Below are 14,349 nucleotides of genomic sequence, written 5' to 3' on the forward strand. Positions count from 1 at the left end.
ACTAGTAAGCCCCCTGATGTTGACTTGAAAACTCGGACGTTCGCGCTGGATGAAAAAAGGGCGCCGGCTCGGAGATAAAAAAAACTGGTCCGGTACCGGTGGGCCTGTCCCGCCGCGGGCCTGACACCCGGAGGATCCAGATCTGACACATCATTTATTGCATCCTTAAATCCCATGAGACGTCTTCTATACAGTGTATGCAAGATTGTCGTAAACACCGATCTATCCTCATAACAACCCTGATTTCTCCGAAGGGATGATGCAATCTTACCGCCCTTTCCTTTCCCTTTCTATGAAGTATCAAGCAAACCCGTTCGTTAAAGGACCCTAACGCCGACAAGCCATGCAACATCGCCGATCCCTAATAATACTCCTCCAGGTCCGAGAAGCTGGGTATGCCCCCGGAGCAGTCGAAGCTCCTGTCGTACGCCTTCGCCGGGAGGATCCCCGCGGCCAAGCCCTTCTTGTAGCTCCACTGCGGCGCCGACTCGGTGTCCCAGACCCAGTAGAACCACCCCCAGCCCTTCTCGAAGCTCTCCATCTGCGCCTCGGCGAACATGAGCAGGAACCGCTTGTAGGCGTCGCTCCAGCCGGCCGGGTCGGCGTTGGCGTCGGAGCACTCGCACCGGTCGTCCGTCGTCGGGCAGCGCGGCGTCGTCACGTCCTGGCTCGCGTTGCCCGTGAGGTACGTGCCCGTCCACCGGTTGCCCCACCCGACGTTGGTCAGGTGCCACGCGCAGTCCGTGTCGGCCTGCGACCACTCGGCCACCAGCGTCGGGCCGAAGCCCGTCGCCGGGTCCATGCTCTGCTGCGTCTGCTGCGTCCAGCCGTTGCAGGCGTATTGGATCTTGGCCGTGTGGTTGAAGACGATCTGGTTGGTGTTGAAGATGACGTACTGGTGCACGTCGAGCGCTAGGTTGTCGAGCCCCGTCAGCTTACCTTGCCAGTTGTGCAGGCCCATGAACCCGTCGCCGAAGACGACTATGGCGTCGCTAATGCCGTTGGAGCGGACCAGCTTGTAGGCTTTCGTGGTCCAGTCTATGACGGCTGACGCCGAGAGGAACGTCATCTTGGGCTCGTTCGCGAGGCCGTAGTGGCTGATGATGTTCCGGTAACGGTCTTGCGCAAAGAATTTGGAGAGCCGATCATGAATGTCCAGCGACCTCTGCGCGTTCAGATCGCCATCCGTGCCGCTCAGCCATCCGATGGGTCCCTGGCGACCGCTATGGTTCCATCCGTTCTGGCTTCCGGGCAGGCCGTGCAGATCGAGATTGACGCGAAGGCCGTACTTGCGAGCCCACTCGATTCCCCGGAGAAGATATCGCCAGGAGGTCCGGAAGAGGTAAGGGTCGCCGTCGTACGTCTCGACGGCCCAGTACGAGAAAGGTATCCTGACGTGATCCAGGCCGGCATCTGCAATCTCCTTGAACGTCTGTTCCGTGACGAAGGTCGAATAATGCTGTTCCAATGTGCTTGCGCAACTCGGACCTAGGTGTGCGCACAATGTGTACTCATCGATAATTCCATCGCTCAGGTCGTAGTTGAAGAGCGACGGCGAAATAAATGGTTCCAGAACCAACCAGCCACCGACATTCACCCCTCTTGCCGGCCTGTTGGCGTAGGAGCCCCATTTCTGATTTAACGCAGGTACATGTCCATTGGCGGCCTTGGAGTCGTCCCAGCTTGAGAATAGGCCCATGACCGGCAGGTCCCCGACCGACTCGGTGGTATAGGTGAGGTTGAAGCCCGTCGTGTCTTGCCATTTGAAGGGATCCAGCCACGATGGTGCGCCTGACGGTATGCTATCGGGCGAGATCTTGTCTAGCCCTGAGCTCTCCTCTGAACTATCCGACGTCTTCTTCTTCTTGCTGACAACGACGGCCACCACCGCGATGATGACAATCAGGCCTACGAGGCCGATTCCGATATAGATCCCTAGATTGGTCAGCCGATAACGCCTTGGCCCGAAGCAGACTTGTCTCACATAACCGCTTCCTTTTGCTCTTTGTTGGTTCCGGCCACGGTTCCTTCTCCAAGCTGTCATAGCTGCCTACTGCGCCACCTCGGAGCCGGGTCCCTCTTCCTTCTTCCAGTATTGCGCCGCTAACAACCCGCTGTTTCCTTTTCTTCCGGTGTCTCTCGTCCCTGGCATCCCCGGACGCACGCGCTTCTCGGTATTCGTCTCTGTTTGCTCTTTTCGGTCTCCTTTCTGGGTCCCTCGCAGGCCTCGCTTGTGTACTCCGTCTTGCGTTGTCGCGGTCTAATTTTGCCAAAGCATCGGCTGAGAGCCCATGTGACCGTCGAGGGGAGTCTGCTTCTTCGGATGCCAAAGCATGTTTTCGTTGGCTTGATTTTCGTTTCTTGTGTCGCCGCGTTCCTGAGTCCTGGTGTCTCCGTGGCGGTTTATTCGCCTCCCGGGGCGCCATTCTGGCATGGGGGAATGTGTTTGTTGGAATGATGCACGGTGTGTTGGAATGTGGATAAGGCTGGTATGCATGGCTTCATCTATCCCCCTTACGATGTCAACGTCATTTCTTGAGGTATGTGCTGTACTTTGTTGTTGGCCGAGCAATAATCGATTGTGGCTTAAGTGGGTGCAGCTGACAGGGGTTGTCTGCTGAAAGCCGGTGCAAGCCGAGCAGCAGACGAACGTCCTCCAGCCCCTCCGCTCGACAGAATCCTCCAGCTTCTCTTCCTGTGGCCTTCCTTGTGTCCTGTGGTCAGATTGTGAAGATTGATTCATATTACACTCGAGTCCTCTCTGGCGTTTAAGACCACCGAGATTCGCCATGACTGCGATGCCAATTCGCGTTGCGAAACGGGTGCTGGCGTCAACCTCATATCGTCAACTACCCGCGCCGTTACTTGGAGCATTGGCACAACGCCTCTACTCGACACACCCTCCAAATGCGAAACTCAACCTCCCAATTGACTACTCAACGACGCCCCTGCTATCTCACACTTCTCAGTTGGCACTGAGCAGCCCAGAGTTATCAGCCGAAGTACGCAATGGCACGACGAAGCGGATGAACTTCTTTCAGGCCATCAACGACGCGCTTTCGCTCGCCCTGGCCACGGACGAGTCGGTGCTCATCTTCGGCGAGGATGTCGCCTTTGGCGGCGTCTTCCGATGCACCATGAAGTTGGCAGAAACGTACGGAGGCGATCGGGTATTCAACACGCCGCTGACGGAGCAGGGCATCGTGGGCTTCGCGATTGGTGCAGCGGCCGAGGGAATGCGTCCGGTGGCAGAGATCCAGTTTGCCGACTACGTCTACCCAGCGTTCGACCAATTGGTCAACGAAGCCGCCAAATTTCGGTACAGAGACGGCGCATGCGGCCGGAGCGCTGGCGGATTGACAGTCAGGATGCCCTGCGGAGGAGTCGGGCACGGGGGGTTATATCATTCGCAGTCACCAGAGAGCTTGTTCACCCACATCCCGGGACTACGAGTCATCATGCCCAGGTCTCCTTTGCAAGCGAAGGGCTTGCTGCTGTCTGCGATACGAAGCAACGATCCCTGCCTCTTCTTGGAGCCCAAGATTCTCTACCGGGCAGCTGTCGAGCAGGTCCCGACCGGTCCCTACACCTTGCCTCTGTCAAAGGCCGAAGTGCTGAAAGAAGGGAAGGACGTCACCATCGTTTCGTACGGCCAACCATTGTATAAGTGCATGGCTGCTCTTAAGCAAGCCGAGGAAGATCTTGGCATATCAGTGGAGCTCATCGACCTGAGAACGGTCTATCCTTGGGATAAAGATTGTGTCTTCGAGAGCGTCCGGAAGACCGGTCGCTGCATGGTTGTCCATGAGGCCATGATCAATGCCGGAATAGGAGCAGAGGTAGCTGCCGCCATCCAGCAAGACTCCGATACATTCCTCAGACTCGAAGCACCGGTTGCTCGGGTAGCTGGCTGGAGCATACACTCTCCACTATCATTTGAGGCTTTCAATATCCCGGACGTAGCGAGTGAGTATCCCCAAAATCCAGCTGCACGAGAAGACAAGTGAGATGCTAATAAAAAAAACTAGGGATATACGATAATATCAAGAAACTCGTCGAGTACTGAGGCGGTAGATCGAGGGCTCCATGCGTAATACCGAGGTGTTTGTCGGCTAGGTGAATATCTTGCCGTCAGCGAGAAAGCAGTGTTAACTAGCAGCTGCGGATAGAATATAGTTGAAGAGGTAGAATATACATTGAAAAAGAAAGAAAACAAATATTTGGAAGCTGTTTAGTGGCTGGAGTGACCGTTCTGTTGTCAGTTGATGACGGGCCGTCAGGAGGTTTTATGTTCATTTCAGTAAGTCTGTGGGCTTGCCTGTTGTCAATCGATAACGGACCGGCAGTATCGATGTCAGTACGGTCATGCTGGCAAATGGTCCCACAGCAGGAGAAGTACCCCGCATCGCGTTTCGCTCTGAGCTCTCTCGGTCGGGACTTCATCATCGGACCTATTTATCTAGGAACAATCTGTTGCTAGAGCCGGCTGGCGCTCTGTCGCCCTCTTAACTCCCCACTCCCATATTTCAAGATGTCTTCAAACAAGGCGGTAGTTTCTTCCTTTGTGGAGGGAGCTCCTCCCGGCGAAGTAAGTCGCTCAGGTGCCTGTTGCCTAACTGGCCTCAGCATGCTGACCATTTCACAGCTCACAGACGTCATTGCTGGTTCGTTCTCGCTATACGACACATACACGCATCGATGCGCTGACTCTGTTCGCTTCTAGACATCAAGGCTTTGACTATATCGACCCCAAACCTCGTCAACGAACTAGGGCCCGCCTTCGAGAAGTACAACGAGGAGCAATTCGTCACGGTGAAGCTCCCTGGTAGCAGCCAACATGTGATCATAAGCTCCCACAGCTCGCTCGGCGGAGGGAGATACTACGACGTGGAAAGCTCGTCAAGTTTCGACTTCGACCATACCACACAGGTCAGAACCATATCGCTCGAGACAGACCGTTGGACACGATAGTAACCAGTCCACAGAAAGCCAGCGCGGTTCAGAGCTACGTCCTGGAAGGCCCGCAGTCAGAGATAGTGTAGGCAATCGGGTTATCCCGCGCGTCGAAAGTCGCTCTTCGAGCCAGGAACTGATATCTGCTTTAGAAAGTCGACACTCAAGAGCCTCTCCACATACGTCCAGGACCATTTTGCGAACGCAGCCTATGGAGTTTACCCAATAGAGAACAATTCCAAGGTTGCCATCGTCATCGTCTCTAACAAATATAGCCCGAATAACTTCTGGTAGGCCCTTGCCGAAGCCAACCAAAAACCCACCTTGGCTGATCAGAGATATAGGAACGGACGCTGGCGCTCTCAATACATCTTCGACCCATCCTCTGGCACCCTCGAAGGCTCCATCAAAGTGGACGTCCACTACTACGAAGATGGAAACGTCCGTCTCCTCACGAATAAGCCTGTCAACGTGTCGGTTTCGTCTGGGGCAGGCAGTGGAATCGCGAAGGAGATTTCGACGAGCGAGAAAAAGTATCAGGAGGAATTGAATCGGGGATTCAACAACCTGAGCGAAGGCGCATTTAAGGGCCTGAGAAGACAGTTGCCAGTAACCCGACAAAAGATCGAGTGGGAGAAGGTCGCAAGCTACAGGTTAGGCCAAGACATTGGAGGGGGTAGTTCAAGACGGTAGTGCTGTCCAGTGGAGACCGGAAGGGGCTCGAGGACGAATGGAAAATAGAAGATCCATATCAAGTCACGGATGGGGTTGTCGGGAGATGTGGCACTAGGCAATGGTGCTTAGAAAGGTGCTGACCGAATGAGCATTGTGCCATCCAAAGGTGGTGCAAAAAAAGCAACTAGCAGGAAACCCCTATCGGCAAGTCGAATTTCTTCGGTGACCGGGACCCGCAAGGAACTCAAGTTCCCGGATCGAACCATGCACCCTGTAGCTCACCCCAACACTAATAGCGTCTGGCCAATCAGGAGTAAGGTTGCCCAATTTCGGCAGATGCTGATTGGCCCAAGCAGACCTTGTAGCCATTGCAGTACTGCGGAGAGAGACGGCGAATCTGAGAAAACTGTCAGACCTCCCTGAGGGTGATTTGCACTCTACTCTTCCAGAAGCCTCAGCATCCCAACCAGCCAAACAAACCGTCGTGACGACCTTGCTGAGTCCACTGTCCACTCATTTCGCCATCCATCTCGTCATCAAGAGTCGAGCCTCACAAAAGCCCCTCAAAATGTCTAAGGAATACACATACCAGGACGTTGCCGAGCACAACACCAAGAAGGATCTCTTCGTTGTCATCCACGACTCTATCTACGATGCTTCGAAGTTCCTTGACGAGCATCCGTAAGCTCCCTTCCCATCTGTTCCCTACCCCCGTTTCTATCTCGAAAGATGTTGACCCTGACGGCTGGGTAGCGGTGGTGAGGAGGTCATGCTAGATGTTGCCGGACAGGATGCGACCGAGGCATTCGAGGACGTCGGCCACAGCGACGAGGCCCGGGAGACACTGGAGCAGCTCAAGGTGGGCACTCTAAAGCGACAGGTACGTTACACCCTCTCAAAGACCACGACTCCGGTCCTTGCCAGTGGCATCAATCCATACCTACAGACGTGAATACAAACTGACGTGCTTTTCTCTCTCTCGCAACCTACAGCCCGGTGACCCGTCCCCCAAGGCCCCCATTCCCGGCTCCCTTGCTCCTCCCGCCAACAACACTGGCGCTGGAATAGGCGTTGGTCTCTACGCACTCGTTGTCATTGGCGGCGTGCTCGCATATTTCGGCTACCAGTACATGCAACAGCAGCAGACACAACAGGCGTGAGCCTAGGCAGTTGATAGACCCCGATACGACCCCGAGTTGGGTATATGGATTTTCAACACTAACAGTCATTTTGGCGTCGACCAGCGCTGGAGCTTTCGAGGGGAGCAAAGGGCTCGCGTGAAATTGAGTTGGGAGCCGTCATTCAATGCCGAGGCGACCTACTGGAGCCGGAGGTGGAGGTGTGGCTGCGGGCGGGGAGATGGAATCTCGGGGAGGTACGGATTATGCTGAGAGACACTCACATACTTGAGCGTATAGACTTGTAATTTTCACGTCTCGTTATCTTACCCATGACCTACCTACGTGTGATTTGCCTAGCAAACCCATTGAGTGACTCGTGTGCCGTGTATGAAGGTCTACGAAGCATCCATCTATCTGGTCTTTGTTCTATCGCCAATCGAATTGGACTCTCGCCTAGGCTTATCTAAGCCTCCACAAGTCTTGATAGGGAAGACTAGGTCGCTTTCACTCTTTACCAGAAACCCTTCAAGCAGTCCCATTCTCACACTGACGAGGATCGAGACAGAATTTGCCGAGTAATTTTCGAATCCCGACCCCAAGGATTCAAATGCGAGGCATATGCTTGGCTTCCTCCCAAGTTCAAGGGCTCACGCTGTTAACCGAGGCTTTAGCGCTAGGCTAGCAAGTCGGCTTTTGGAAATTCTAGCCTTGGCCTGGCTGGCTGCTTATCATATCATTTTCTACCTATTACATAACCACCAGGTTCCTGAGGCAACCTTCAATCAAGCTTGACATTTCCCCAACCTACCCGCGAAGACGGAGCAACTGCACGCCCAAGGGAGAACCGGACCATAATGTCTTCCTACCTAGAGCGGCAGCGCGAGGCCTTCACAGGTGGGCTCTCGGCGGCGGCTTCCAAGATCGGCGGCAGCGGCAGCGGCAGCGGCACCACGTCGAAGCGGCCGAACGCTCCCCCTTCCCCCTCGCCGTCCATCACCTCAAGCACATCGGCGGCGGCCGGTGCGACGCCGACCAAGAGGGAGCGCGATGGCCCGACGGTGGTGTACTCGCAGCCGGTCAACACCAGCGCGGGCACAACGCTCCTGGCGCAGGTGACGTACGTGATCGACTGGCTGAAGCAGAAGGACGAGCCCAAGACGATGCAGGAGATCCTCGAGTACGTGTCGGCGCGCAACAAGTCGGCCGAGGAGCAGGAGGAGTTTGCGCGGTCGGTGCGCAACAGCCCGCGCATCCAGTGGAGCCCCGACGCGGCCCTGAGCGAGCAGACGTGGCGCAGCGGCACCTACACGCACCGGCCCGTGATCCCCAACGTCAAGACTAAGACGCAGCTGCTGGGGTACCTGCAGAGGCGGGTCGACATGCGCGGCGTGCCGGTCAAGGACCTCAAGGACGGCTGGCCCGCCTGCGAGGCGGCCGTCGACGAGCTCGAGAAGCAGAACCGCGTGCTGGTGCTGCGGTGGAAGAAGGACAACCACCCGCGGACCGTGTGGATCGACGACCCGACCCTGGTCCACCACGTTGACCCGGAGTTCCGCTCCCTGTGGCACAAGGTCGAGGTCCCCAGCCTCGACAACATTGTGCAGCGCCTCAACGCCGTCGGCCAGAAGCCTACTAGCGAGGACCCCCGCCTCAAGGTCATCGCCGCGCCAAAGGTCGAGAAGAAGAAGAGGGCCGCCAGGAGGACGGGCAAGTCGACCAACACCCACATGGAGCACCTCCTCAAGGATTACAGCCATCTCAAGCGGTGAAGGACCTCCGTTCCTCGGACCGCGTCCACGTCCACCGGAAGAAGGCTTGCAAGGGGTTCGTTCATTCGGCTCTACTGCAGTGGTCATTATATCTATACACACACCCTATAGCGTCGCAGATTGCTACGAAAGGGAAAGAAAGAGAGAGAAAACAATAATGAAATGGCCTAGATTACGAAGAAGGAAAGCGGACGGCACAAAGGAGTTAACGGAGTCTGGCGTTCAAGTTGCAGGAATAAATTCCAGGTTGCCCAATAGCGAATTCAAATTTTGACGTATTGAAATTGGAACCGTCCAGCGTGTACCGTACCTAGCCATAGAAAATACTACAGTGGTTAACGAATTCAATTTCTATGCCTTTTCAGGGACGTAGGAGAGCCACGATTCTGCAGCCCGTGTTGGATGCCCGCCTCTGAGAAACACGTGCTGTCCACCGAGACAGTATTGTGGGAAGGACATTAGGCGGTCTTTCTGCCAACATGCACGCGGCTTCGGGCTCTGCGCCAGCTGGAACTGCGCATGAACTGGAAAGACGGTCAGATATAGGTAGATGGGAGGTGAATTCCAGTCAATCTCTTCAATTCCTTGGTCGTCTCGGGAGACCTATGATACCCGTACGGGGGTTTGAAAGTCTAGGTACCTAACCACGGGCCGTTTCTTTTTGTCTCCCCAGGAACCCTCTGTCGCAGCGCGAAACGAAAACAGTGCAAAACGTTTTCCCCTTAACACCACAGACCACTCTGTGATCCGTACAGCCATGGTAACACTACAAAAAAAAAGGGGGGGGGGAACGTGAACACGGGACCAAAAACACCTGCTTCCAGTCTAGGGGTAATGAGGGAGAGTGTGGTCGCCACGACGTAGACGCCGGGTTCCACATTGACACAGAGAAAACAAAGGAAATAGGGGGAAAAGAGGAAGCGGAACTGAGGTGCGACTTTTGCCAGTATCATTAAGGAAGAATATTTAAGTTCCACACACTGGTCCTGATCGTCGTTATTCTAAGCACCTGTTGTCCCGCAATTCGTTCGGTGCGGCCTTCCGAGACGGCTCGTCCACCATTTGACTGCTGCCTAGCGAACAAGTTCAGCCGGAGGGCGTTCCAGGGGATTCTTCCCCCATCGCCATCAGTCGTAGTGGCTCTCGGGAGCCGAGGATATAAAGCAATGAGCCAAGTAGACGGGAATTGGTCACTGAGCCGCGGCCCAGAGCTCGTTGGATCGGGATTTCGCGTCATACGAAGCCGACGCCGGTTCCGTGCTGCCAGACCTTCGGGTGGTTGGTGCGCTGTTGTAGAACATCTGGCCCATGGTAGCACTGCTCGACGGATACCCTTCCGGGTCGGGATAGACGTAGCCGTTGCCACTAGCACTGTGAGTTGGCGAGGCCGCGTGTGAGGGAGACTGCCACCCGGCACTTCCCATATGCGGGCTGCCAGTAGCGCTGCCTGATCCTTGTTGATTCTCGATGCTGGGCTCCAGAGTCGGAGGAGGACCGTACCGAGTAGGGTGAGAGGTCGGCCGGATGGCACCGGTGTACCCAGACGACACGGTAGAGGCAGGGCTACCAGCATGCACGTCGTTTCGGAGGTGCACTGGGAGGGAGCTGTTGCTCATGTACTGAAGGTTGCTGATCCCGGCCATCTCGGCACTAGGTGACATGGACATGTTGCGCTGAGCAGGCGACGGGGTCGACATTGGCGATGCGTGGTTGGATGCTTGCTCCCCTTCCGATTGGGGCTTCGTTCGGGGTTGGGGCTGGTTCGCACGTCTTGCCAATGCTTCCGCCGTGGCTCTTGCCGCCTCTTCGATCGTTCCAGTATGGTGATTTTGGTGCCTCGTGAGAGTGGTTCGGCGGGTGAATGTCTTCTGGCAGTCCGCAAAAGGGCATTTGTACGGGCGTTTGCCCGAGTGGATGCGCCTATGCCGTGCGAGTGAAGAAGAATCGCTGAATGGCTATAGATGGGAACGTTAGCTACGGCAGCCTAGTCTCCGGAGACGCGCCGACTTACCTTTCCGCATCGTTCACACTGGTGCGGCTTCTCTCCCGTGTGTACGCGCTGATGGACTGTGAGGGCAGAACGCTGAATGAACTGCTTTCCGCAATTCGGATAATCACAGACATGAGGCCGGATGCCGCTGTGGATACGTTCTATAGCCTGTCAGTACCAAGGCAATTCCTTTTGCAAAAAAAAAAAAAAAAAAGGATAACTCACCATGACGTGCCAGATCGCTCCTCCTCGCGAAACCTTTGCCACAGGTACTGCAAGGATATGCCTTTGGTGGCGGTTGGGCCACATCTTGAGGCTTGTAGGAGCCGGGTGCCATTCCATGTGGTGCCAGCACACTCGGAGGTAAGTTTGGGATACCCATAGGTGCGACAGCCATGTTGGCGTTGGGCATCGAAGGTAGGGACGCTGCCATGGCAGTCGGCGACGGGTACGAGGTGTTCATAGGACCAGAATACTTGGAGTGCTCCGAACCGTGGGGTGAGTTCGCTCGGTCCAGGGGAAGTTGGGACATCTGCTGGCTAGACTGTTCGTGGTTGGCGCCCTGTGCGGCCTGTTGTCCGGCTTTATTGTTCAGCATATTGCCGATTCCCATGACTTCAGTTGATGCTGGCGATTGTGACATTATGGGGCGCTAAGCGCGTCGACCAGCAGTCTGTTCCGGATCTTTTGGGCTCGATCAACGCAAATGTCTCACGACAATGCGACGGTTCGGTTGGGGCTTTTGATCGTTCAACGGTGGTCAATATATGCCCGCCTACCTAACACTGAGAAGGTTTGTCAGTATAAAGTTCAAGATCATGACCAAGAGCCTCCGGAACGTGGCGTTCGGCTCAGCTCAAAAGGAACGACAAAACACAGCGCCCGATATCCAGCCACACGAATGGCTCAATGCCGTATCGCCATCGTGGAGCCAATGATCCACGAGTTAGGATCTCATAGGAGGTGTGAAAGATATTCTTGCAGCCTCAGGGCAGTCAGGAACGCAGGGAAGAGGGCTGCTTACCAATGTTGCTGAGATAGAAGAGAGATGGGGCGATATTTGATCAGTAGTGATCTTGCCCGTGCAGGTCTATATCACCCTAAGGTTTGAGACGCGCTCAGGATGCCGTAACGGAGGTTGGATGACACTGCTCGAGATTTTTGGACGTTCCGAATCAAGGATTTTCTCGCCCCGAAACGTGGATTTCCGTCGCGACTCGCGCTGAGAGACTCCAAAGCCAAGGTACACGACCCTGATTTTTCGGGACTAGCTTATAGATTCGCTACTGAAAGCGCTCTCAAAGCAAGCCCAAGGATGCAGCGACTGTTATATAACAGACGGGGCAAGGTTTACGCTCTGCAGTCTGGCAACAATGTGGGGCCCTCGATGGGATTCGTCGCAAGAATATGAATAGTGACGTATCGAGCTTCAATGCGATAAGTTTCTTGGGTCCAGTTGAGGCGCGACCTTAACAAAGAAGCGTAGAGCGGCCCGGTCAATGACAAGTGCCCTGTCGACTCCCTGGGTACTAGGCATAAAGATCGCGGTCTGGGATCCTGGCTGCCAATATCGCATGCCGTTTCTGGTCGGATATCTCGAAAGGGGACGTGCGGACTCGCAGGTGGTTGCTCGTGCTGGGCGGTGGAAAGCGGGTAGTCGACCGCGATAGGGTCGGATTTTCTCTCCAGAGCTCGGCCCTGTCTTTAGACGTAAGTTAGTTATCTGGCAAGGATATGGCTGTAAAGGCGGTGTCTGGGGGGAATGTACAAAATGCGCCCTCGTTGATGAAGGAATGCCGGGGCTGATGGTGGGTGGTAGGAGGCGGTGGGAGGGCGGTGGGAGGGCGGCGGGTGGTGGTGCGAACAATTTGACGCGAGAAGGTTGATGCGACTGAAGTCAAAAAAGGGACCCTCGAACGAGGATGTGGAGTTTGTTTGTCGGGTGGTGCAGCACAGATGGTGCCGATGTGGCAGTGGAAAAGTCAAAACACTGCTCAGCTTTGTTGTGAAGGTACTTCCTCGGCAGACCGGAGGTCACAAAACAGACGCCGGGAAAATGTGTGATTGGGCGCCACTGCTAGGCTCCTTCCCAGCACCACAGTATCGCAGTTTTGATTTCTTGGCAAGCCGGAGTCCTGTGCATGGAAACGCGTTCCTGAGTAGTAGGTACGTACCGAAGGCTGCGGCTGTGTTTACGTATGTCTACGTCTTTTTCTCGTGTATTGTAACGATAAAAAGAGGCCGTGGGAGAAAACACGCTTTGAAATACCAATAAGTTCGGCACCAAATTACGTGATGCCCTGCGAATTTCATTTTTTATCTAAAAAGTATCCCAGTCCTGATCGAGAGTTGCCTGGGCAGGTTAAGTGAAGTGTTGAGATCCCTAGGATTACATGGAGTGGGTCCCCTGGGTTGGCACCTGCACTCTGAGGCTGTCTGTCTGTGGGGTACCTGCCCTTGCTTGGACCCACAGAGGTAGACTCGGGCAGTGAATAGGTGAATGGGTACCTAACCTTGGGGCAGTCGAGGCAACCTTACCTTGGAACTTTGAAAGGACGCATGTGCCATCCAAAGACCAGACAGCCCTCTAATCGATGCCCATCTTTCTCTCATTATGGGACATGGATAAATGGAAATAGGCCACAATCTAAACACCAATTCGGCTACACACACAGAAGATCGATAGAGCACTACTTTACGCAGTAGTATAGCGCTATTATAGGCCGTACTCACTGTCCGTTTCCTCCATTCTTCCAGCTCATCCTTCGTCTGACACAGCGAGTGGGAAGTGGGAGCTATCTCGCGCTCGGACATTAACCTAAAATAAACTGACGAAACGGACAGGGGTCAAGGAAGGGCCAAGGGTCAGTTGGCTCTCGGATCACCAGCTGCCCGTTCGTAAAGCCTTCCACGGCTTCCATGGCTTCGATTCCCCGCCCCAATATACGTACTTCGTTTCAGGCCTGTAATTAGGCCGAGCTGCTGTGTATCGACCTTTTTGTCAGGGCCGACAGCTTATAATGCAGGCAAAATGTCCGACTTTGCATATAAACAGATGCTAGATGAATTCTCGCTCATGACGGTTATGGGCTGAGGGACTGGCTGGCTCAAATGGCGAGACGCCAGGGGGAGCCATACCCTATTTTACACTAGATCGAGACCATGCCAATTCGATGCTGACGATGCTCATGGGTTTTCAGTTACTCGCCGCAGGGCGTCCCCCATGCCTTGTGGCGCTGCTGGGTCCACAAAGCGAACCTGGCTGGCTGTGGTTGATGGCCAGTGCATGAAACCCATTTCCTGACCCATGTCATTACGCTGGGTAGGCTGCGGCACCTAAAATTGCACCATGTAATTTTGGAAGGTTTCTGGAAGGCTGCTCCCTAGTCCTTGCTCAGCCAGACGCCAAGCCAATGCAGAAGGCGTTTTGGAGCAGGCTATTCTTGGGTGTGTGCCACAGTGGCTCGCCTGTGCCACTTCTGTGTCCCGTCGTTGTCGGACACTCAATCGAGGAGGTATCCCTGATTCTGAGACGTCCTTCGAGGCTCACTCGGGAGAGTCGATCCAAAATTCCAAATATGAGTCCGAGTGTCTGCTACCTGGCGAGTGATCGCTTCCTGATTTCCTTCTAGAAGACTTCTCTGCAGCTACGGTTTCAGGCCCCCAGGCGATCTTCAACCACATCGGCTGACGAAACTGGTCTGTTGGGTGTGCAGCCTCAGATGTGAACTCGCAGCTCACAATCATTTGTCTTTTGTCCCCCCATCCCACGGGTACCTGCTCTCTCGTCGGTCCTCCAATCGTTTCGCTCAGTTGTACTGACTACTGACACCACAATGTA

General features: G+C 54.9%; 6 protein-coding genes across 6 annotated transcripts; 3 read left to right on the forward strand and 3 right to left on the reverse strand.

Annotated features, from left to right (window-relative positions):
* Positions 1-268: 268 nt before the first annotated feature.
* Positions 269-2,655, reverse strand: QBC33DRAFT_166985 (glycoside hydrolase). The gene is made up of 2 exons (XM_060422284.1): positions 1,985-2,655; positions 269-1,935 (listed from the first exon to the last, which is right to left on the reverse strand). The coding sequence occupies exons 1-2, from the start codon at positions 2,424-2,426 to the stop codon at positions 362-364; spliced, it is 2,016 nt and encodes a 671-aa protein (XP_060287988.1). The 5' UTR covers positions 2,427-2,655; the 3' UTR covers positions 269-361.
* Positions 2,656-2,798: 143 nt separating this feature from the next.
* QBC33DRAFT_444265 (2-oxoisovalerate dehydrogenase e1 beta subunit) lies at positions 2,799-5,646 on the forward strand (the record flags this gene model as incomplete). The annotated part of the gene is made up of 6 exons (XM_060424263.1): positions 2,799-3,966; positions 4,359-4,430; positions 4,724-4,929; positions 4,986-5,038; positions 5,106-5,243; positions 5,298-5,646. The coding sequence occupies 6 exons, from the start codon at positions 2,799-2,801 to the stop codon at positions 5,644-5,646; spliced, it is 1,986 nt and encodes a 661-aa protein (XP_060287989.1).
* Positions 5,647-6,031: 385 nt separating this feature from the next.
* On the forward strand, positions 6,032-7,081 carry QBC33DRAFT_524794 (cytochrome b5-like heme/steroid binding domain-containing protein). The gene is made up of 3 exons (XM_060426746.1): positions 6,032-6,309; positions 6,382-6,508; positions 6,621-7,081. Exons 1-3 carry the CDS (start codon positions 6,197-6,199, stop codon positions 6,786-6,788), a joined length of 408 nt encoding a protein of 135 aa, XP_060287990.1. The 5' UTR covers positions 6,032-6,196; the 3' UTR covers positions 6,789-7,081.
* Positions 7,082-7,196: 115 nt separating this feature from the next.
* Positions 7,197-8,866, forward strand: QBC33DRAFT_167031 (transcription initiation factor IIE, beta subunit). The gene has a single exon (XM_060422285.1). It carries the CDS (start codon positions 7,604-7,606, stop codon positions 8,516-8,518), a length of 915 nt encoding a protein of 304 aa, XP_060287991.1. The 5' UTR covers positions 7,197-7,603; the 3' UTR covers positions 8,519-8,866.
* Positions 8,867-9,201: 335 nt separating this feature from the next.
* On the reverse strand, positions 9,202-9,589 carry QBC33DRAFT_167109 (uncharacterized protein). Its single transcript, XM_060422287.1, has one exon. It carries the CDS (start codon positions 9,469-9,471, stop codon positions 9,241-9,243), a length of 231 nt encoding a protein of 76 aa, XP_060287992.1. The 5' UTR covers positions 9,472-9,589; the 3' UTR covers positions 9,202-9,240.
* Positions 9,590-11,579, reverse strand: QBC33DRAFT_167108 (zinc finger protein with KRAB and SCAN domains 3). Its single transcript, XM_060422286.1, has 3 exons — positions 10,734-11,579; positions 10,530-10,669; positions 9,590-10,473 (listed from the first exon to the last, which is right to left on the reverse strand). The coding sequence occupies exons 1-3, from the start codon at positions 11,149-11,151 to the stop codon at positions 9,709-9,711; spliced, it is 1,323 nt and encodes a 440-aa protein (XP_060287993.1). The 5' UTR covers positions 11,152-11,579; the 3' UTR covers positions 9,590-9,708.
* Positions 11,580-14,349: the final 2,770 nt, after the last annotated feature.

Source organism: Phialemonium atrogriseum (genome assembly GCF_030411735.1).
Source record: "Phialemonium atrogriseum strain 8032-3 unplaced genomic scaffold QBC33scaffold_2, whole genome shotgun sequence".
Taxonomy (NCBI): Eukaryota; Fungi; Ascomycota; class Sordariomycetes; order Cephalothecales; family Cephalothecaceae; genus Phialemonium; species Phialemonium atrogriseum.

Excerpts from the sequence above, each read along its gene's own strand:
- QBC33DRAFT_167109 (XM_060422287.1), bottom strand. The coding sequence starts at position 9,471 with ATGATACTGGCAAAAGTCGCACCTCAGTTCCGCTTCCTCTTTTCCCCC.
- QBC33DRAFT_166985 (XM_060422284.1), bottom strand. The coding sequence starts at position 2,426 with ATGGCGCCCCGGGAGGCGAATAAACCGCCACGGAGACACCAGGACTCA. Across the intron at positions 1,936-1,984 it reads GAGCAAAAGGAAGCGGTTAT|GGATCTATATCGGAATCGGC; the intron begins GTGAGACAAGTC and ends TGACCAATCTAG.
- QBC33DRAFT_167108 (XM_060422286.1), bottom strand. The coding sequence starts at position 11,151 with ATGTCACAATCGCCAGCATCAACTGAAGTCATGGGAATCGGCAATATG. Across the intron at positions 10,670-10,733 it reads GAGCGATCTGGCACGTCATG|AACGTATCCACAGCGGCATC; the intron begins GTGAGTTATCCT and ends GACAGGCTATAG. Across the intron at positions 10,474-10,529 it reads AGTGTGAACGATGCGGAAAG|CCATTCAGCGATTCTTCTTC; the intron begins GTAAGTCGGCGC and ends TCCCATCTATAG.
- QBC33DRAFT_524794 (XM_060426746.1), top strand. The coding sequence starts at position 6,197 with ATGTCTAAGGAATACACATACCAGGACGTTGCCGAGCACAACACCAAG. Across the intron at positions 6,310-6,381 it reads AAGTTCCTTGACGAGCATCC|CGGTGGTGAGGAGGTCATGC; the intron begins GTAAGCTCCCTT and ends ACGGCTGGGTAG. Across the intron at positions 6,509-6,620 it reads TGGGCACTCTAAAGCGACAG|CCCGGTGACCCGTCCCCCAA; the intron begins GTACGTTACACC and ends CGCAACCTACAG.
- QBC33DRAFT_167031 (XM_060422285.1), top strand. The coding sequence starts at position 7,604 with ATGTCTTCCTACCTAGAGCGGCAGCGCGAGGCCTTCACAGGTGGGCTC.